Here is a 21047-nt window from a genome sequence, read left to right on the forward strand (position 1 = left end):
TTCATATATACTATTAAAAAAAAGGAATCTCAAAAAATCTACTTATGAAAGGTTATTAGACCTTTCATTAACTAGCAATATATTTGGTGTTACCATAATATTTGACTAACAATATCTAAACTAAAATTTCTCTAACAATAATTTATTACACCACATCTTTTTAAACATGACAAAGTTATACAACAAATAAACTTTTATTTATTAGACCATATCACATGATAGTGATATACACAATATAGTTTTTATAATTTATTATACACTTTTCTAAACATACAATATAGTTTATATGCTTTATTACACTCTTTTCTAAACATTTATGTAGTTCCAAATATTTACAAAATCAAATTTAACACAAACACTTTAACAAACCATATGTAAAAAAATAAAACTATATATTTTACGTTAAATTATTTTTATAGTTTAAACTAAAATTTGTTATTTAATATAAGATTAAAAAAATATTCATAATACTGAAAAACACATTCAAAATACCAAATACATATATGAAAAATTCAGATATACCTAATATACATAAAAAATTTAATATACTTTGAATACTCAACTGGGTCTCGGAAAGGACTAGGAATCGAACAAAGACCGCAAATCGACGAAAAAATCAAATATGTACTTTGCCCTAGATCCAAACCCAAACCACCACTATATTTCTTGGTTGATTTTGGTTTGGTTTTTCGGATCCGGTGAAATATCTAAGACTAAAAAGAGTTATATAATAGTGTACATACAAAATATTATATAAACAAAATCACAAATTATATAATTTTAAACAAGTGTCCTTCGATATAATGACTTTGTAACAAAATAATGTACGCCAATTCAAAAATACTGATTCACAAATTTTGTTTATAATCCAAAGAAGAAACCGCACTCTTTTAAAAAAGAAAACAAAATATTGTCAAATTATATTATGTTTTTAAAATTAAATGGTAAAAGAAATAAATAAAAAAATAGAAGTAATTACCAAAAAAAATATTTTAACGTCGTCAGCAAAACACTAAACCCTAAATCCTAATCCCTAAACTCGAAACTCTTGGGTAAACCCTAAGTCCTTGGATAAATACTAAACTCTAATTCAAAAACACTAAAACACTCAAGGGTTTAGGATTTAGGGTTTAGGGTTTTAGTGTTTAGTATTTTTTATTTAGAGTTTATGATTTATCCAATGGTTTAGGGTTTACTCAAGGATTTAAAGTTTAGGATTTAGAATTTGAGATTTAGGTATTAGAATTTAAGGTTTAGTGTTTTGCTGATGACGTTTTTTTCTGTAACTACTATTTTTTTTTATCTTTTTATTTTAAAAACATAATATAATTTGACAATATTTTGTTTTTTTTTCTAAAAGATATCTAATTTGAAATAGGGGTGAACCCAAGAATAAATCTAATAAAAATGTGCAATTTATTAGGAATTTAGGATATACTGTAAATGGAAGTATATGTACGAAAAATCGTTTTAGAAACTTTTATCCACGTACGCTACCACTTGTTCAACTTCATCACTCCTCGATTTATTGATGAGATCTTTCCAAAATCTTTAATATTCCTTTTTAGGGGTTTATATGGATTGGATGGTCGGTGTGGCAGCCAGTCATGAAAGTCTATTGGAGCTTAATGGAATGCATATGCTATACACAAACTTATTTTCTCTAAATCTAAGGTTCTCTTTTAAACATTCCTATTTTATATGTAACATTTAAGCAGATATAGAAATATAAATATTGTGAAGTAGTCTCTTCATATACAACTCATAGAACTTTCTCTGTTACATTAGGGAAATTTCTGGCTCACTAGATGGAAGCTATACCTTTTTACTATTTATTTAAATTGTGAACTCTTTTAAATTGGTCGAGTTTGGCTGACCCGTGACATAGAAAGCTTTTGGATCACCATCCAATCTGTTTTCAAAAACAGTGTGTTGCACTTATTGTTGTTGGCATATTATAACCATTATCCTCAAGATATGGTGTACTTGTTTGCATAGAGTATCTCTTTACTAATTACTATTATCATCGAGGGTTCTCTTAAGCATCAAATTATTCTCCTAATTTATCGATTGATTCAAATGACTTTTGGACTTAGCAGAGATCTCAATTGATTTGTCCACCTCTAGTCCTTTTGTTTGATTCTAACGATAAACTTTTTCAAGGAAAAACATTATTCAACATCAGCCAAAAGTAACTTTACCAAAAAAACTTTACTAAACAATATTCTAATATGTTTTATAATAAGTTGTTTTAACTAAAAACATAAGGATTCAAAAATAATTTCTTAAGAATATATATTAGTCTAATAAACATTATAGAAATATAAAAATAATGTACACTTAAAACAATAGTTCTTGTAAATTATATTATGAAACAAGACAAGCGGCAGGAGCCACATCCCACCTTTTTAATTTTATCAAAGCTACCTCCTCGTTGAACAAAAAGACACACGGCAAAAATCAGCAGTTTCGTTTTCGTACTACACGACACAATATAGGCCCTTAATTTTTCTCCAAAGAACACTCTCCAAGCACGTATCATACAAACCCATGCTAATCTTTATCTCTTCTTATGCGAATCTCAATTGGATACAGACCTGAGTTTTTTTTGCTTTTCTATAACAAGTAAAACATTACGTCGAATAAAAACATTTAAGTTAAAAGATAATAATTTATGGAAAAACTATCAAAGAGCAGGCCTATAAAACTCACAAACCTAACTCATGAACAAGATGGATGGAGTATCTGCTATGAGAAGTCAAAATATAATGGAGCTGTTAAGATAGTTAATAGTAGTGTTATAAGAGAAAGATAGTTACGATCCTTGTCCCCAATAAAGTAATAGGTTGTTGTGTATTGTCATACGTGGCGAATAGAAGAAAAAAAAAACGCATTGGTTAAGAAAGTTTTTTCAAAAAATGAAGTCTTAAAAAAACTCCTTGCCGGGTCACTAAGTCATGGTGTCTTAATTCCGAAAGGAGGTCGATAACATCGTTTGGCGAGCTGTAAGTAAATCTCGTTTATAGGCTACCGGCAGCAAGGAGAATATGCAGTTTTGAGTGTTAATATTTCCGTTTACAAAAAAGAAGTTGACGTCTTACTGCCATAATGTAGTTAGGGTAATCCGTTTTTGGTATGTTATTTTGTTTAGAGTTGTGTGTTGCTCTGTTTCCGTTTAGAGAAGGTAATCTATTCCGCGAGTATCTTTGTGAATTTCATCATGCTTTTAATGAGCTTCTAATAACATAAGTTTCAGTGAAAAAAATAAGATAAAGGTAATCTCCTATATATTAATAGAGAAATATTTAAAAAATTATAACATGTAGTTTGTACTAATTAAAAAAATGTCATGCTGAGTTGTCATGTGATTAGAATGCTAATTTTACTTATGTAGCGGCTTGAGAATCAATTGATAATTTTGTTAGTCCAAAATTAAATTGGTAAAGAATATTATATTATATAGTATGTCTATTATGGATCATTCATTTAACAAATTGAAATTATTATATACTATTTTCTTAAATAAAACCTACGGAATCACCTAATGTGATTAAGATATATACGGCAATTAATGATTTTAAATAATAAGGATTTGCTAACAATCTGTATATTTTCTATCATTTTTGTTTAGTTATTTATTATTAAAATAAATTACAATTACATTAATCATATAATAAAAAAATTAGATTTTTTTGTATATGTTATATTTTGAATTTTTCAAAACGAATATAAATTATTAAAACTGTTAAAAGTTTCACATAAACTTTTGTGATCAAGGTTACTTTTTTCTACAATAAGATACAACGATTATAAAATTATTTGAATAAATAATTTTATTTTAATAGGTGTTTATGTTATATATATATATATTTCATATCGTTTAAATTAAACTATACATCATATGAAAATACATACTTATATTTTGATATCTGCGTTGAACATATATTAAAAAATTAATATTTTAATTTTGAAATCTTCATTGTTTTTTAAAAATGTTTATAAATTATTGAAACCACTAAACATTTCACATTAAAAATAAAATCGTTGGTGTAAAATTTTGTTACAAAAATATGCAAATAATCATAAAATCATATGAGTAGAAACCTCATTTAATAAATATCCAAATTAAAAGTATACTATATATCTATGTTAATATCATTTAAATTTAATTATATATCATATATGATAGATAAGATTGATTGTTTTGATTTATTTACCCTAAAATGATTGCGAATAAACAAGAGCGTTCGTTTGATTTATATGCGCACGTCAATTTATTATATAATAGTAACTGATTTTTTATTTATTTAATATATAATTATTATTTTATTAATTTCATAATATGCAAAAAAATATTAAATAAGTAATAAATATAAAATATTTATTCTTCATAAGGCGCGAATCTTAACCTAAATATGTATCTCTTTAATAATTTTAAATCTTAAACATTTTTTAAATCTCAGGCCAAAACAAAATAACAAAATGAGAATAAACTTAAAAATCAATATTTATATCGAGCAATAACCAAAATGAAAAAAATGACACAAAAATGAGAAAAATATTGACGATAGATAGGATTGGCATGTGAACGTAAACTTTTCATAACCATAATTAACTTTTAAGTTGCTAAATTATGATATAAAACCTAGCTGGCATAGTTTCATTGTAACCAAATAGTACGCCTGAGATTCTTCGGGATAAACGTTAGGTTCTTATGCGATAAGTGATTTTTTTACTTAAAATATTTTTTTAAATGGGATGAGCTCATCAGTAAACAAATTATGTAATTAACAAAAAAGTTTTTGAAAATTGTTTAAGAGCCAAAAATATTAATTCGATCAAGAATATACATTTTATTTTTTCATACGATATTTCTTAAATAATTTTCATATAAATTCACCATGCGCAAAGAGCAGGTCTTATCCTAGTATGAATTATCTGTTAAACTGTTTACATATGTATGAAAATCCTTGAAAATCAATATATTATGTACAAAGAGAGTAAATTCCTGTTAGGTCATAACCAAATTGTGTATCAGAACAAAAAAACTTTGTCAATGCAATTAAGATTTTTGTTAGTAGAGCTATTATCTCTCGCCTTGTAAAACTTTTTTCCTTTTCCCGGGACCTGGTGGCCAATTTTGTCACCACAAAAGAAAGTTTGGAGTCGAATTTTTATCATATTCGATAATTTGCAGAGGTGGTACAGCCAAAGCCAAGTGGTTCTTGGCACATTCTCGTGCAGAAGTTAAAAGGTATCGTAAACAACAAAGTAAGTATTACATTATACTATATGATTGACATGTGATCTGCGCAGTTGTAAAGAAACTTTCAAGTCTGGGAAAACATGTCGTTGCATTAGTAATCCCCAAAAATGATTTTTTTTTTGTGCACCAAATGATTATATTAAGAATTAAAAGTCTAACGGGCTTAAACGATTACATCCAGAGGTAATCTCCGCGAAAAGACAATGAAAGAAAAGTACTACAACAAGGGAAAAGATAGATGTGTAGGAAAAGTAAAAGAACTCGTAGAGCAGCTTTACTTTGAACCCTACAACTGTTATTTGGAGCAACAAATTATAGTCGGAGTGGTCGACGTTGAAATACCCAACTGAAAGGATTTAAAAACGGTTACATACCAACTCTGATGATAAGCGGCCTTCGCTTGATGGCAATGTCAAGAAATTTTGCCCATATGGTGACAGCATATGTACGAAGTAACCTCCAATAAAATGCCTTAGTCAGAGAGAGTCGACCTATGAACTCCGCTTTTAGAGAACTCGTCTGGCATGACATAATTGCCATTTTCCAATAGACAGAGATACTCATAGTGTCAAAGTGAAAGTTCGAAGCTCAGTAAACGTAAAACGCGACAATGGAGAAAGAGAAGTCACAAGGAGAATGGCTAGGTGAACCAGAGATAAGCGGATGAAGAAATACTAGATAAATTTTGAAGTGTACTAGATGATTGACATGTGGTTTGCGCAATTTTAAAGAAACATTCAAGTCTGGGAAAACATCACAAGAACATACATTAAATCCCCAAAAAAAGATCTTAAATTTAAGATTTAATGATGTCTGTCTTCAAAAACGGCTTCAAATAAAAACTTCGTATTTTTTTTATATTTACATTAAAGTTTTGATTTCTTTTATAAATAAGTCAAACATACATTAAAATATCAATATAGAATTAATTCATAAGATGTTACACTCTAATGTAAAATTACTTCATAATAACAAAGCTAGACAGTGTTTATTTTGTATTAAATTTGGTTAGTGTAGTATTGTCGCCATGTAAAATTTGCCTTTAATGTTATATAATATTTCTTCTGTTTTTTTATTTAATTTTATTTCTTCTGTTTATATAGTATTTCTTCTGTTTTATATCTTTATAAGATTCTATAACTTTTCTTTTAATTAATTAATTTATTCAATTAATTTAATATGTAAAAGTAAAAATTATGAAAATATATGTAAAAGAAATGAATGATATAATACTATAAGACTAGAGTTTATGAGTGATATGATTAAAATACAAAGAAAGATTGAATCTCAAATTTGATGTTAAGAATAATGACTTTCACTATTCAAAATATTTTCAAAAAAAATTAGAGTGGGGTAAAACCTCAAAAACAAAGTTTTGAAGTTTTGTTTTTTGGGGAAAAGCTCTTAACGACATAAAAATGCGAGAGAGGTTAAGAAATTAATTGTAATTTTAAGAATCCTAATAAATATGTACGTTTTGGGAATCCTAATCAACAGTTATTTTGAGTCCTCTGATCTCCTCTTAGAATATTTCCTTTCCAATTTAGCCATTAAATCTGAAAATCAAATTTTTATTTGGAACATATTGCTCACCTAACAAAGATTAGAAAATAATTTACACAATCACGTTTTCCTCTTAATATTATGCTACTAAATTAAATCATTATTAACCAAATATAGATTTTTTAACATCTAAGTCTTAAAGTGTTAGTTCCCAAAAATCCAGGTATGGTATCTACATCTACCATTTCTGATTTTTTTACCATGTTTTATAAAGAATAAAATCCCAAATTACATAAAAGATATCAAAGGAAATTTCGTGGAAGCTGCCTCGTGTGGACCCAAAATACAAAACTAATCAGTATTTATAAACACACAACATAAGAACCAGCAAAGCAAAAAACATATTCGTTACTCAGAGTATATATACATTTTTTGAATAAGTGTAGAAATGGCGGGGATCGTTGAACAGTGGTCAGCGGCGGAGAACGGGAACGCAAACATGACCGCTAAAGGATCGAGCAGAGAGCTGAGACATGGAGGAAGAACAGCTCACAACATGTCTTCTTCTTCGTTGAGGAAGAAGTCTGACATAAGAGTGATCCAAAAGGTTCCATACAAAGGTCTTAAAGATTTTCTCTCTAACCTTCAAGAAGTCATTCTCGGCACGAAGCTGGCTATTCTTTTTCCGGCCATACCTGCCGCAATTATTGGCACATATTGCGGCTTCAGTCAGGTTAGATTTGTTTGCATGATTATCGATTAGATGAAGAGATTAAGGCATAAGGCCGAACTATTCATCTGTTAAACAAAAAAAAAACATTGCCAAACAGAGTAGCATTCAAGACAGTCCTTCAGTTTTCTTACGTGTAGGAATAAAAATATGAAATACTATCAGTTACAATTATTTTTGAATATGTGACTAAACATCAAACAATCCATTCTCCAAAAATGTAAGGAATCAATGAGGTAATCGTGATTAATTTTTAATATATATGGCATTATTCGCGTGAATATTTAAATTATTACTAGCCACTAAATTAGGTATCCAATGGAAGAATTTAATTGATTGGATCTGCAATCATTAACGTTTTGAGATTAATGATTTGGTATGTAATGTGCAACGTAATTGATAAAGAGTATTTACGGTAACAATTGCACGTACTTAACATTATGCTAAATTGCGAATGTTTACAGCCGTGGATATTTGGACTGAGCATGTTAGGACTCACACCTTTGGCTGAGCGAGTCAGCTTTCTAACAGAGTAAGTACTTCATTCATCCTCATCCAAGTACTTAACTCTTATCCTATATATCCATTTACTTATTTTATTTATTTGAATTTTTCACGTTACGATTTTCTTTTCGATCAAGACAAGGCTTAGCCAACTGTCAATGGAATGAAATCGAATCTATCCATCTGTAGATAAAAATATCGCGTTAAATCAAATATTTTATGTCAAGATTTAACCCGCTGCAACTATGTCAGTGCTTTATTTGAATTTGAGGACTTTTACGAATCTCATTCTAGTTAGGTCGAATCCACCATACATTTGTTCGTTTATTACTTTTCTTTTTGAAATAATTGGACCAATATTCTTTCGGAATTCGTCATCGCATTATTGGGTATCAGTCACAGACCGGATACAATTATTTCTCACTCATGTGTCGACGTGACAGCATAGTACAAAGCTTTATCCTTTTTAATTTTTATATTCAACTAGTTTAGGATCTCGAACCATTTTTATATAAATGTATTTCTCGGTGATTTAGAATTTTTATTCATGTGGTTATATTTCTACATTAACATCTCTCGTGCTTCCCATGCAGGCAGCTGGCTTTCTACACCGGTCCTACATGTAACGTCTTCTTTGCCAACTATATATTGTTTTCAGTTACAAACAGTAATTAACTTATTTTATCAGTAGAAACTCAATTATTTTGTGTTTAATATAAACTGCAGTGGGTGGCTTATTGAACGCAACTTGTGGAAACGCTACCGAGTTGATAATCGCGATTCTTGCATTGACCAACAATAAAGTCGCAGTGGTAAAGTACTCGCTGCTAGGTTCCATTTTGTCGAACCTTCTATTGGTTCTTGGGACTTCGCTCTTCTGTGGTGGAATTGCTAATCTCCGAAGGGAGCAACGGTTCGACCGGGTATAGCCTCTCCCTATGTACTCTGATTATATCCAGGGCCGGCTCAAGATAATAGTGGGCCCTTGGGCAAAAAATTTTTTTTACATGTATATATGAATAATTTAAAAATTTTGGGCCCCTATCCTTAATTATTTTTTAAAAAATTGGACCCCTCTTTCATACTATTTTTGTTAAAAACTGTTTGGGCCCTGGGGCCCACGCCCCCTTGCCCCATGCCCTAAGCCGGCCCTGATTATATCAGAAGTCAAAACTAATATTACAGTATTTCTTTTATTTTTAACATAACTTAACCGAAACTGTAATAGGTTTGGTTCAATTAGTGTTACCCGGTATAGTTAGGGTTTACTAAAGTTTTTTTTTTCGTAAAAGAAAAATAAGAAATCAAAGGGTTTACTTAAGTTTTTGCTTGACAAACAATCAAATATTTATAACTAAATTTAAGTAATGGACGTGAGGAAACCAAGTGAACTGATTGTGTGATGTTTTTTTTTATTGTTGCAGAAACAAGCCGATGTGAACTTCTTCTTACTCCTAATGGGACTGTTGTGTCACTTGCTGCCAATGTTGTTTGGATACGTTGCAAACGGAGAGACTCCGGCTGGTTTGATTGCAGACATGTCACTGAATCTGTCACGAGCCAGTAGTATTGTTATGTTGATCGCTTACATCGCATATCTCGTTTTCCAGCTTTGGACTCACCGCCAATTGTTTGACGCACAAGATGAGGTACAAAAATATATATTCACATAAAGATACGTGAAGAGAGTATAAATTTTCTTCTTCTTTTTTTGATAAATATGTGAATATTCATTATGAAGATAATGACACAAGGAGATACAAATAGTTTTGGGAAATTGCACCCAGTGACTAAGAAAAAAAACAAAATTAACTAAACAACCAAAAACACACTCTCTCTCTTCTTTTATCTTCCTATCTCTCTCTACTCTCTCTCCAGAAAACTAATTTTATTTATTTTCTTGGTTATTTCACAAATAACCCCAATAGTTTTTGCAGAAACAAAACCTAATGCATCTAGTTTGGCTAATCAATGCAATTTTCTTGTTCTAACAAATCTTTAAAACGTAACTTTGGTTCAGGATGACGAGTATGATGACAATGTCGCTGAGGAAGAGACCGCAGTGATTAGCTTTTGGAGTGGATTTGCATGGTTGGTTGGGATGACACTAGTCATCGCATTGCTATCGGAGTATGTTGTGGCCACCATTGAGGTAACTTTGGTTAAGTCTCATGAAGTTCAATGAATGAGTTAGTTCAGATCTTTTATACATTACTTTAGATTCCATCACACTTACAATGAGACTCGTACATATAATGATCATATAAATATACATACGAATAAACTTACTATGGCTTATCTTTGGTTAGAACGCATCGGAATCATGGGGCCTGTCAGTGAGTTTCATAAGTATTATATTGCTTCCTATTGTTGGAAACGCTGCTGAACATGCTGGAGCCATCATTTTCGCTTTCAAGAACAAGCTTGTAAGTTCTAATTTCGCTTTATAAAAAAACTTGTGGATTAACCAAAAAATGATACAATGCATGAACTCATTTTTAACGAAAATAATTTTGCAGGACATATCTTTGGGAGTTGCGTTAGGATCTGCAACTCAGATTGGTTTATTCGTAGTCCCATTGACCGTTATCGTGGCATGGATTCTAGGAATAAATATGGATCTCAATTTCAATCTTCTTGAAACCGGTTCTCTTGCTCTTTCCATTATCATCACAGCCTTCACATTACAGGTTACAAAGATGATCACATTTATACAAATCAACGGATGATTCAAAACTTCAAGCATCAATAATTAAATATTGTGTTATTTTTTTGTGGTTATTCAGGATGGGACTTCTCACTACATGAAAGGATTGGTTCTCTTGCTTTGTTATATCATCATTGCCATTTGTTTCTTTGTTGACAAATTTCCTCAGAGTGAGTTAAATTCCAAAATACATACACGTTAGTAGTTAGATTGACATTAATAATAGGAGTCCTTAATAATAATAAGATAGCACAAAATTAATGTAATCATTGTTTTTTCAGAACAACCAAATGCTATTCACTTGGGACATCAACTGATGAACAATGTTGCCGCTGCAAACGGCGAAGGCGTTTTCTCATCTTAAATTTTTGCCTAATGTCTTTATTCATTTTCATAAATTGGAAAACAACTTGTCGAAGAGATTCATTGTGTTGTGGGTCTTGATGAAGATAAGTTTGGAGAAAATTCATTTTTGGGTTTTCAGTGGACTATTCTCTATGTATGCTTTCTGTTCTATTTTCATTCTTAAGTTCTCTATTCTATGATCAATCATTTTTCTGAGCAGTTAATTATGAAATTATGAATAATTGGGTTATCAAGGTTCTTTCTATTGAGCAGTCAAACCATAAGCTTTAAAGGCCAAATAATAAGCTAATAGGCCTCATATATATTCACCATTGGAAGCCCAGGCCGAGGGTCCTGAGAGGAGTTTGAATCACACTGTATACGAAGCTGCTTCATTGGTCTGTCCATTCAAATACCAAACGTCCGATCAGTCATCGCCGATGTGCATCCAACGGTTCATATTTAAATCCAGTTCCTGGGACCTACATCAGTTACATTACATCTATACCCTCCCATACAACGCTCCATGTCCTTAAAGAAACAGAGCACCTGACAAAAGAAAACAGAATAGTGGCAGTTTCGTGAATATACGACAAAATCAATTTCTCTATTCTTGGAGATGCGAAGCCGCGAGAAAGCTAAAGGCATATCGGGTTTGAACAGCTCTTGAATTACGTTAGCTGTTCACGGTGATCGGTTAACTGATTTTGCTGTCAGTCTGCTTAATGATGTATCACATTGTTGAATTTTCGAAGGAGTATTGACGACACAACCACAAAGAGTTTTAGTGTCAGCAACAACGAGATGTATCCAGGGCCGGCTTACAAGGGGGACAAGCGGTGCGACCGCTCCGGGTCCGAGCCCGTGTCCCCCCGTGTAATAATAAATAAGGGGCCCAATTTTTTATAAATCTATATTTTTATATATAAGAAAAATTATAAATACAATAAATAAAATTGAAAAGGGCCCAAAATTATTTGATTTTATTTTCATTACAAAATATACAAAATATTATTGATTAAATTTTAAAAATATTTTAAACATTATCTCTATATAAATTTTAGAGAGTAAAAAAATTTCTTTTTGCTCTAGGGTCCCTAGCAGTGTTGAACCGGCCGTGGATGTATCGAGCTGCGTAAGAGCGCAGTTGACAAGTTCTTGGACTCTGACAACAACAAATCAGATTCTGATTAGTACTTCCTTTTTTTTAGTGCTTTCTGCGTTGTGAATTTTGAATATGATTGTACTCGTATTAAGTGTTTTCAAGAAATGAACAGAACATAAAGCGTAGCAGTTCAGGGAATCCAAGGGTAACAAGTAATGCTCCAACAAAGTCTATGGAGAAGAGCAAGTCATCTTCTTGATAACCATAACATATGCTATGCTTTCCAATTAATGAAATCTCTGTTAACTTCGCTGCAACACTTTTGCTTTAGCACAAATCCATTAGTATCATTAAAGAGTTGGCAAAGAAAAAAATCAACTAAATCATTAAAGAGTTTGGCAACAACAAAAATAAAATCACTAAAGAGTTTGGCAAAATTATTTAATAAGAATCACTAATTAATAATCTCTCTTATTTATAAGTTCAAGTGGCTTAGTTTATTTAACAGTATGGCACTGAAATACCTGAAATAACATTTGTGAAAAAAAAATGAAAATTCACTTAAAACTATATACATGTTTATGCTGACGAATAATTTTATAGATGTCTAATAATTGAAACATTATAAAAGTATATAATATATATTTAATTTTTAGATATGTCTTAGTACTAAAAATCTTCAACATGGCATTCCTACAAGTTAGTGGTACGCACATCTTCTGCATATCCCACAAGTTGAATCATATGTTATCTATATGACAACCAAACTCCCACATAAGATTGACCTAACAACATTATAAAAATGTACATTTATTTCATATTTGTATAGTTTACTTTTGTTTAAAACCATAAAAATCAAGAATGGCCTTATAGAAAATAGGATAGATGAATTCTACCTCTCACCAAAACACCTTTAAACACATTTTAATATTACAACTCTTAAACTTATCATTCTTGTGAGGTTTTTGACTTTCCCTCTCTGTTCTAAGGCATTCTTGTAACAATGGAGAAGGATAACAGCAACAAGAAGAGTCTCTCTGAACAACTCAAGCACACGAATTCCCCGGTGTTCTCCACCGCCATTTTCTCCTTCATAATGCTGCTTGTTGTGGTGGGAACAATGCTCTCAAACATGTCTCTAGAGTCAACTTTCTTCTGGACTTCACCGACCTCTGAGGTAATCACAATGGAGAGAAAGCCACTGGCTCCTCCTAAGAACAGCACAAGCAGATACAGAATCTCTTGGCTTCGTTCTCATCTCAAAGAATTCGAGGTTTTCAAGTCAACCAACCTTTCAGAGAAGTTTCACCAAAGGGTTCTTGAGTCTTTAAATGATGAATGTGAGGTTAGATTCTTCATGACATGGTTTTCACCAGCAGATTATTTCGGCAAGAGAGAATTTCTAGCTGTAGAAAGCGTCTTTAAATCTCATCCTCAAGGCTGCTTGATGATCGTTTCAGGATCCATGGACTCTCCACAAGGAAGTACCATCCTTAAACCAATAAGTGATCTTGGTTACAAGGTGTTTGCAGCCACACCAGACGTCTCATCCCTTCTTGAGAACACACCGGCCAAAACTTGGTTTCAAGAAATGAAAAGCTGCAAAAGAGATCCAGGGAGGATACCGTTATCTCAGAACCTTTCAAACCTCGCGAGGCTAGCGATTCTATACAAGTACGGAGGCGTGTACCTGGACACGGACTTCATCGTCACTAGAAGCTTTAAAGGGTTGAAGAACTCAATAGGAGCGCAAACAGTTGTGGAAGGAGATTCAAAGAACTGGACAAGGCTGAACAATGCGGTTCTTGTCTTTGAGAAAGAACACCCTCTTGTTTACAGCTTCATGGAGGAGTTTGCTTCCACTTTTGATGGGAACAGATGGGGAAACAATGGTCCTTACTTGGTGACAAGAGTAGTGCAGAGAGCACAAGAGACTATAGGGAACAGTTTCACAGTATTGCAACCAGTAGCGTTCTATCCATTTAATTGGATAGACATTCAAAGATTGTTTCAGACGCCAAGGAGTAGAAATGACTCAACATTACTCAAAGCCGATCTGATCAAGCTGAACCAGGAAAGCTATGGACTGCATCTGTGGAACAAGATTACTAAAAAGCTTAAGATCGAAAAAGGCAGTGCTATAGACATCATAATTTCAGAACATTGTGTTGTTTGCAAAGGAATCCAAAGATGAAGAGAATCAAATCAATGTCTACGACTCTTAACTCTAATCTCGATTGTCTAATTTTGTGTAAGATTTTGTCCTAAGCCCTAAATGGTAAACTCTTTTTCACTTCATAGTCAAATACATGATGTTTGATATCTTACACTCAACTCCCTTGTGACACACGTATCACAACCTCAAAACTCCACATCGAACTCTCTTTGTCTTAATGCCTATATATGTGTTGTGTGATAGATGAAGGCTAGAAACAGATTATTTGCCAACATTAAAACATATATTATACAGATATATATAAAGAGAAAAGGAAATAGCTATACACAAGTTTCCTTTTCTCTATTATTGTTAGGGTTTTTCCTTTTTTCGAATTTGGAGTCGCTAAAAAAGTAAAATTTCCAAAATTTCTGTAAACGTGGCACCAAGGGATTGGCTCAAGAGATATAAACTTACTTGTATCCTAAGGCAATTCTAACTCCTACATCTACTAGGACCTTTGATTTCTAGTTGTCCTAAACCAAAACAACTTGTTATATTGAATTAATTTTCAAAACCGCCAATCACAGATAGAATCTTACTCCGTCTTGAGTTAGGAACTAATCAACATACAACTTTCTATATAAACTAAACCACCTAAGGTGCATCTGCAACGAAGAAACTCTTGTTCTGTCTTCAGAAGATTAAGATGGGATCAAAGAAGTTAGCGATGTTAGTTATCTTTGCTGTTTTTGCTTTATTAAATCTCCTCTACATGGAATTTCCGACATGTACTCTCTCTGACGATAAACCACCGTTCAAACCAAACGTTCCTCTTCCCGGAACCACTGTCCCTATGAGTACTAGTAGTAGCAGTGTCTCTGTTGTGACCTCAGATCAACAAGAAAAAGAGGAGATAGATCCGTTGTTACCTCCTCCCAAAGCTACCAAGAGCGAGAGAATCAGCTGGTTCAGGAGGAAGCTACCTGAGCTGGAGATACTCAAGTCAACAACCAAGAGCAAGAGGTTTCACGGAAGAGTGTTGGAGCTGTACAACAACAACTGCTCAGCTCAGTTCTTTATGGTCTGGCTATCTCCAGCAAAGTCCTTTGGACCAAGAGAGATGTTAGCCGTTGATACCCTCTTCACCACTAACCCTAATGCTTGCTTGGTGATTTTATCCAACTCCTTAGACTCACCAAGAGGATACACCATCCTTAAGCCCTTCCTTGACCAACGCTTCAACCTCGTTGCTGTGACATTAGACATCCCGTTCCTAGTCAAGAACACTCCAGCAGAAGCTTGGTTGAAAAAGCTAAAGAGTGGTAAGATGGATCCTGGCTCCATCCCTCTGTTCATGCACCTCTCTGACTTAACGAGACTCGCCGTGCTCTACAAGTACGGAGGGATCTATCTAGATACAGACATCATCTTCCTCAACTCCGTGACTGGGCTGAGAAACGCAATAGGTGCACAGAGTTTGGATCCAGAAACCAAAAGATGGACAAGACTAAACAACGCGGTGATGGTCTTTGACATCTACCATCCCCTCATGCATGAGTTCTTGCAAGAATACTCCACAACTTTTGACGGAAACAGATGGGGATACAACAGTCCTTACCTAGTCTCTAGAGTTATCCAGAGGTTAGGCCACAAACCTGAGTACAACCTAACAATCTTTCCACCGAATGCTTTCTATCCAGTGAACTGGCTTAAGATCCCAAGGCTGTTCAAGAAACCCACAACGACAGGAGAAGTAAAATGGGTAGAGAAGACGGTACAGGACATGACAAAAGGGAGTTACATGATACATCTGTGGAATAAGGTCACAAGGAAGATGAAGATTGAAGAAGGAAGCGTCATGCATAAACTCATCTCCACACATTGCACAGTCTGTGGAAACATTACAGACTCTCACACTTGAAAGATTCATTCTTATGTAATAAAGTAGAGATTCTCGTTAGTGTGATTATTGTTTTTTTTATTATCTTTCAATGTCTCTTAATAAAACAAAGTTAAGACTCAATCATTCATATTACGGAAACATTATCAATGAAAACAAGAAAGTACATAGAAAGAGGAGATGTTTAACAACAAGAAAGAGTAGCAGCATCTTCTTCTACTCAAATAGAGAATTACAGTGACAAAGAAAGACTCTAGTTGGAGAAGAGGGACTCGTCAATGTCGATTTTGATCTTCTCATCGTTCTCAAACTTATCCTTCCTCGGTGGTGCAGGAGGGACTGGTACTCTCTGCGGACCTCTTCCTTTATCCTTGTTCCGTGGCCTCGCCTGCTCACACAAACATTCAAAACCCCAACATTCGACTTCTCTCTCTCAATGTGACTTAACCGAATCGAAAAGTTTGTTACTTACATTCCCGAAGGAGTGATTGAAACGCTTTCCTCTCGCTGTTTTGCGGTCGCCTCGGCCGCAGTACACTGAAATTCGAAAGCTTTACGCCGTTAAAAGAGTCAAGAGAGAAGAAAGGAGACGAGCTGGCTTACCAAGTGGAATTGAGCTGGGTGATGACGAAGCGGAGAGAGAGAGTTGCTGAGTGAAGCGAGGGAGAGATGCACCGACGGTTTCCGAGTGAGATGATGATAACCTTCTAGAAGATGATGGGACGGTGAGTCGCGGAGGAGCTCCGATTAGCAGCGACGCCATCGTCTGTGTTGTGTTCTTTGAGGAAAGATAAGGTTTGAAGAAATGAGATAGGCTTTTCGTTATCCCAACTTGTTTTTAACACTTACGTTTTTGCGTAAATGGGCTTTAATTCTAATTGGGCTTTGTAAAAGCCCAAGTCCATTCTAAAACCCTACACGCGCTTCTCACGTGTTAATCGTTCTTCTTCCTCTTCTGCTTCTGCGTCTTCTTCAGACGTCACCAAATCGCGAACCCTTTTTGATGTTCGAACTCTCAGACAAACACACTTTGGTAAGAATCTTCACACCCCGATTGATTTTGGATTCTGATCTGTGTAAATTATCTCACCTCGTGGTTATCTGATCTGTGATTCTACTTATCCTAATCGCATAACTAAAGGCTCTCTCTGCTCCTAAAGATTCTCGCTTTAGCCAAAAAGATTTGATTTTTTTTTTAATTTACTAATGAATAGATTCTTGCTTAAACTGTTAATTGATCAGAATATTTAAGATGGGAGATAAAGAGGAGTTCGATGAGGGTGAGATTGAGTACACTAGCTACGCAGGCGAGCATCACTTGCCTTTGATTATGTCTCTCGTGGATCAAGAACTCAGCGAGCCTTACTCTATTTTCACTTACCGCTACTTTGTCTACCTCTGGCCTCAGCTCTGCTTCCTGGTATTAACAATACTCTCTTTAGTTCTTGTTTTAATGGATTGAGTGATGAGTAGCTTCTTTTTTTTTTTTTTTTTGTTAAGGCGTTTCACAAAGGTAAATGCATAGGAACCGTAGTGTGTAAGATGGGGGAGCATAGGCAGAGTTACAGAGGGTACATTGCCATGTTGGTTGTCATCAAACCGTATCGTGGTCGAGGCTTAGGTAAATATTGTCTCTACCTACTGATTGTGAATGATCCACTGCAAAGCAATGCCTTAACTTTGGATGTTGTTGTGCTGTTACAGCCACAGAGCTTGTAACAAGATCAATTAAAGTGATGATGGAATCTGGCTGTGAAGAGGTATCTGCATGTTTCATTCATCTTTTTATAATACTCTCTTGAGAACTTTAAGATACTTTTGTAGCACTAGAGTGAGTTCCTTACCTGGTAGGAGAATTGTAGATAAGACCCCACCTACTAGAGTAGTAGTTAATCGCAGTGTTCTAAAGCCTAAGCGCCCATCTAGGCAGCGAACTGGTCCTAAAACTAAATGAATTTTTAAAAACAATATTTTAAGAAATTGGTGGTGCGCTCGCCTAGTCAATAATCTCCTATAAAGTGTCTAGTTACTGCATGGTTAATCGTATTGCTAAAAGTTTGAACCATACCATGTTTGTTTCTGTTCTATATGTGTTTGCTTGGTTAGCTGTTATTTGAGTAGTAAGTCAACAATCATTGAAACTGTGTGTGACTGAAGGTAACGTTGGAAGCAGAAGTGTCAAACAAAGGAGCGTTGGCTCTATATGGGAGACTCGGGTTCATAAAAGCCAAACGGCTACACCACTATTACTTGAATGGGATGGATGCTTTTCGGCTTAAGCTTTTGTTCCCAAGGCCTCATGTACCTCAAATGGTTTCCGAGGAACAAACCGAACCGGAGCATGAGATTTTCCCAAGGCCTCGTGACTGAAATGACATGATGACCAAACCCGATCACTTCCTTTTCATAGTTTCAACCTCACGGCCATGAAAAAGAAGATGTTGTATTGCTTCTCTGTATTCCAGATAGTGAACATAACCTAGACTATGTTCTGTTTCATATTAAGGAATTACCAAAGTTTTGTTCAGGACAACAACAAAAAAAACTTGTTTATTTTTTCGAACAATATGCAATCATTAAAACTGGTGGTCATATTTTGGATAGAAAAATTATAATTGCGTATAATATATTGTCTCTTTTATATTTATTTTAGTAACTATAAAAAAATATCTTTAAGTGGGATAAAAATACATTATTGAATCATTGAATTGAAAAATGTTATGGAATAGAATTTCATTGCATTTGACATTTGACATTTCTATCAACATAGATAATTATCAAGTTTTAAAAATAACTAGATTTTGATCCGTGCTTCGAAAGCGCGAGTTTTTTTCTGATAATAACAATGTTAAATAAAAATTAATGTTATGATTTTTATATACTTTTGTATTATATCAAAGAAAAAAATGATTTTTTGTTTAAAATTATATAATTTTATCAATTAGTTTATTTGAGATTTTATGCACATTTTTATGTTACATTTGTTAAATTGGTGAGACAAAAAAAATTACTTAGAATAGATATGTAGAGTTGTTAACAACTTTTATCAGTATTTTTGTACACGATCCAAATCCGTGGTCAAACTAGTAAATTCAGTGATTTATGTATAGTCCGGTTTGGATTTAGTTAAACCGTCATAAATAAAAATTTTATAAATAAAAACTTAAAGGCCCATGATAATGGTTAATCAGATAAAAACCTATATAAATCTGATGATATTTTCATAGAAAAAAATGATATACTTTTTAATAGTATATAAATTTGAATAAACTATTTAATTTGTGATTCTTTAATCTATATTATTAAAAGACAATCATATTAAAAACTAAACAAATATTTTGTGTTACCTACAATATACTAATCAAAACTCTAATAATTTCATATTCTCTAAATTTATATATATATATATATATATATATATATATATATGTGTATACAAATTTAATTTTTTATGGGTGTATATAAGGTATAAGAGTTTAAGACATGAGGTTAGAATTATTAAAATATTTTCATTCAATAATGAATAGAATGGTATGTGACCTAATATAGTTATAGAAAATAACCAATTTATTTACAATACAAAAAACACATCTCGTAATTCTCTTACGTTTAAAAAGACATATCTCATGTGTTTTTTTTTTGTTTTGAAGGCTTCTCACGTCATGTGACGCATAATTATTGTGTTTTATACCATACATAATAAACTCAAGTTAAGAAAAAAAACAATTGGTCTATTCATGGTTATATGATATAGTATATTGATTATACATATCAATTAAAAAATTGCTTTTCATTTGCGAATTTTAATTTAACTACCTAGATTGTTTTTTTTATATAAAATGCAAAATCCATGAAATTTCTCAATTACTTAGAATGTCCACGAGATTTTTTAAGAATGTATGTTAATTTCTATAATATTATTTATATTTTAACATGGTTATATTTTTGCTAAATATGAAATAAAACATGTGAAGTTATTAATGAATAGGTCGAACAACATTTTACGGCAAATTTTTAGAATGATTCTGTTTAAGTAGTATTGATAAAGCTTTATAAAGCGCATAATTACCGCTTACCGATTTCTTCAACATTTTTATCAATATGGATAATTACCAATTTTTAATATACTAAATTTTTATAAAGCATTGTCAAAAAAAAAAAATATTTATAAAGCGCATAATTGCCGTCTATCAATTGATTCGACATTTCTATCAAAACGCATCTTTGAGTTTGATTAATGCCACAACAATAACACTTGCAGAAATCATTAAGCTACATATACAGTCAGGTACCATCTCTGAAAAGAAGTCCATGTTAGCAGGATTTCATGTGTACAAATAGTCAATCTTCAACTAGTATAAAGTCGCGTGGCCCAGGACCAGAATAAATTAAAGACGATTCACCTCTGGCCACATAGTTATAACTATTTGACGACCCACTCCCTAACCAGCGTTACTAACTTCACCCTACGTCAAGGGTCCCGCTCCACTTCGCAGCAAACGAAGATCACTCACATTCACATTCACATTGTCATTGTCCTACCTATACATTCACATCTTTTTTCTTCTTAGTTCTGAACAAACGATTATTTGCTATTAGAAGAGACATTTTCCCAAAGCTCTTTATTTTTTATAATACAATAACAATAAAAAAAAAGTCAGATTGAAAGTACAGGAATGGTCACTGGATTCAAACGAGAATATTAGTTAATAATTCACATATATGTACATATAGTTAGTTTTTGTCCAAAGTACATGTGAAACCAGAGCATATGATAAGGGTAACGATTGAGTAGTGTTATGAACACATGCCATATTTAATAAGACAGA

At 32.9% G+C, this 21047-nt stretch overlaps 5 protein-coding genes across 7 annotated transcripts; 4 read left to right on the top strand and 1 right to left on the bottom strand.

The window, feature by feature from the left end:
* The first annotated feature begins 7143 nt into the window (after positions 1-7143).
* Positions 7144-11274, top strand: LOC103867130 (vacuolar cation/proton exchanger 1). The gene is made up of 10 exons (XM_009145168.3): positions 7144-7502; positions 7964-8031; positions 8597-8625; positions 8730-8926; positions 9428-9652; positions 10024-10155; positions 10313-10429; positions 10523-10693; positions 10790-10880; positions 10992-11274. The coding sequence occupies exons 1-10, from the start codon at positions 7218-7220 to the stop codon at positions 11072-11074; spliced, it is 1398 nt and encodes a 465-aa protein (XP_009143416.1). The 5' UTR covers positions 7144-7217; the 3' UTR covers positions 11075-11274.
* Positions 11275-13143: 1869 nt separating this feature from the next.
* Positions 13144-14482, top strand: LOC103867132 (lactosylceramide 4-alpha-galactosyltransferase). The gene has a single exon (XM_009145169.3). It carries the CDS (start codon positions 13164-13166, stop codon positions 14352-14354), a length of 1191 nt encoding a protein of 396 aa, XP_009143417.1. The 5' UTR covers positions 13144-13163; the 3' UTR covers positions 14355-14482.
* Positions 14483-14721: 239 nt separating this feature from the next.
* Positions 14722-16541, top strand: LOC103867134 (uncharacterized protein At4g19900). The gene has a single exon (XM_009145171.3). The coding sequence runs from the start codon at positions 15025-15027 to the stop codon at positions 16237-16239; it is 1215 nt and encodes a 404-aa protein (XP_009143419.1). The 5' UTR covers positions 14722-15024; the 3' UTR covers positions 16240-16541.
* LOC103867133 (30S ribosomal protein S31, chloroplastic) lies at positions 16280-17061 on the bottom strand. The gene is made up of 3 exons (XM_009145170.3): positions 16822-17061; positions 16691-16755; positions 16280-16606 (listed from the first exon to the last, which is right to left on the bottom strand). Exons 1-3 carry the CDS (start codon positions 16979-16981, stop codon positions 16472-16474), a joined length of 360 nt encoding a protein of 119 aa, XP_009143418.1. The 5' UTR covers positions 16982-17061; the 3' UTR covers positions 16280-16471.
* Positions 17062-17161: 100 nt separating this feature from the next.
* LOC103867135 (N-alpha-acetyltransferase MAK3) lies at positions 17162-18845 on the top strand. 3 transcript variants are annotated; one of them, XM_033291279.1, is made up of 6 exons: positions 17237-17251; positions 17329-17356; positions 17455-17638; positions 17719-17839; positions 17923-17978; positions 18376-18602. In XM_033291279.1, exons 3-6 carry the CDS (start codon positions 17471-17473, stop codon positions 18586-18588), a joined length of 558 nt encoding a protein of 185 aa, XP_033147170.1. In that variant the 5' UTR covers positions 17237-17251; positions 17329-17356; positions 17455-17470; the 3' UTR covers positions 18589-18602. The 3 variants fall into 3 exon arrangements, with proteins under 3 accessions (XP_009143421.1, XP_033147170.1, XP_009143422.1); XM_009145173.3 differs by lacking the exon at positions 17329-17356 and having other exon boundaries at positions 17162-17251; positions 17461-17638; positions 18376-18845; XM_009145174.3 differs by lacking the exons at positions 17237-17251; positions 17329-17356 and adding an exon at positions 17254-17294 and having other exon boundaries at positions 17461-17638.
* Positions 18846-21047: the final 2202 nt, after the last annotated feature.

The sequence above is a fragment of the Brassica rapa genome, chromosome A05 (genome assembly GCF_000309985.2).
Source record: "Brassica rapa cultivar Chiifu-401-42 chromosome A05, CAAS_Brap_v3.01, whole genome shotgun sequence".
Taxonomy (NCBI): domain Eukaryota; kingdom Viridiplantae; phylum Streptophyta; class Magnoliopsida; order Brassicales; family Brassicaceae; genus Brassica; species Brassica rapa.

Coding starts and splice junctions, on each gene's coding strand:
- LOC103867133 (XM_009145170.3), bottom strand. CDS start 16,981: ATGGCGTCGCTGCTAATCGGAGCTCCTCCGCGACTCACCGTCCCATCA. Junction 16,756..16,821: donor ACCCAGCTCAATTCCACTTG/GTAAGCCAGCTC, acceptor TTCGAATTTCAG/TGTACTGCGGCCGAGGCGAC. Junction 16,607..16,690: donor TCAATCACTCCTTCGGGAAT/GTAAGTAACAAA, acceptor TTGTGTGAGCAG/GCGAGGCCACGGAACAAGGA.
- LOC103867130 (XM_009145168.3), top strand. CDS start 7,218: ATGGCGGGGATCGTTGAACAGTGGTCAGCGGCGGAGAACGGGAACGCA. Junction 7,503..7,963: donor CATATTGCGGCTTCAGTCAG/GTTAGATTTGTT, acceptor GAATGTTTACAG/CCGTGGATATTTGGACTGAG. Junction 8,927..9,427: donor GGGAGCAACGGTTCGACCGG/GTATAGCCTCTC, acceptor TTATTGTTGCAG/AAACAAGCCGATGTGAACTT.
- LOC103867132 (XM_009145169.3), top strand. CDS start 13,164: ATGGAGAAGGATAACAGCAACAAGAAGAGTCTCTCTGAACAACTCAAG.
- LOC103867135 (XM_009145173.3), top strand. CDS start 17,471: ATGGGAGATAAAGAGGAGTTCGATGAGGGTGAGATTGAGTACACTAGC. Junction 17,840..17,922: donor GTATCGTGGTCGAGGCTTAG/GTAAATATTGTC, acceptor GTGCTGTTACAG/CCACAGAGCTTGTAACAAGA. Junction 17,979..18,375: donor TGGAATCTGGCTGTGAAGAG/GTATCTGCATGT, acceptor GTGTGACTGAAG/GTAACGTTGGAAGCAGAAGT.
- LOC103867134 (XM_009145171.3), top strand. CDS start 15,025: ATGGGATCAAAGAAGTTAGCGATGTTAGTTATCTTTGCTGTTTTTGCT.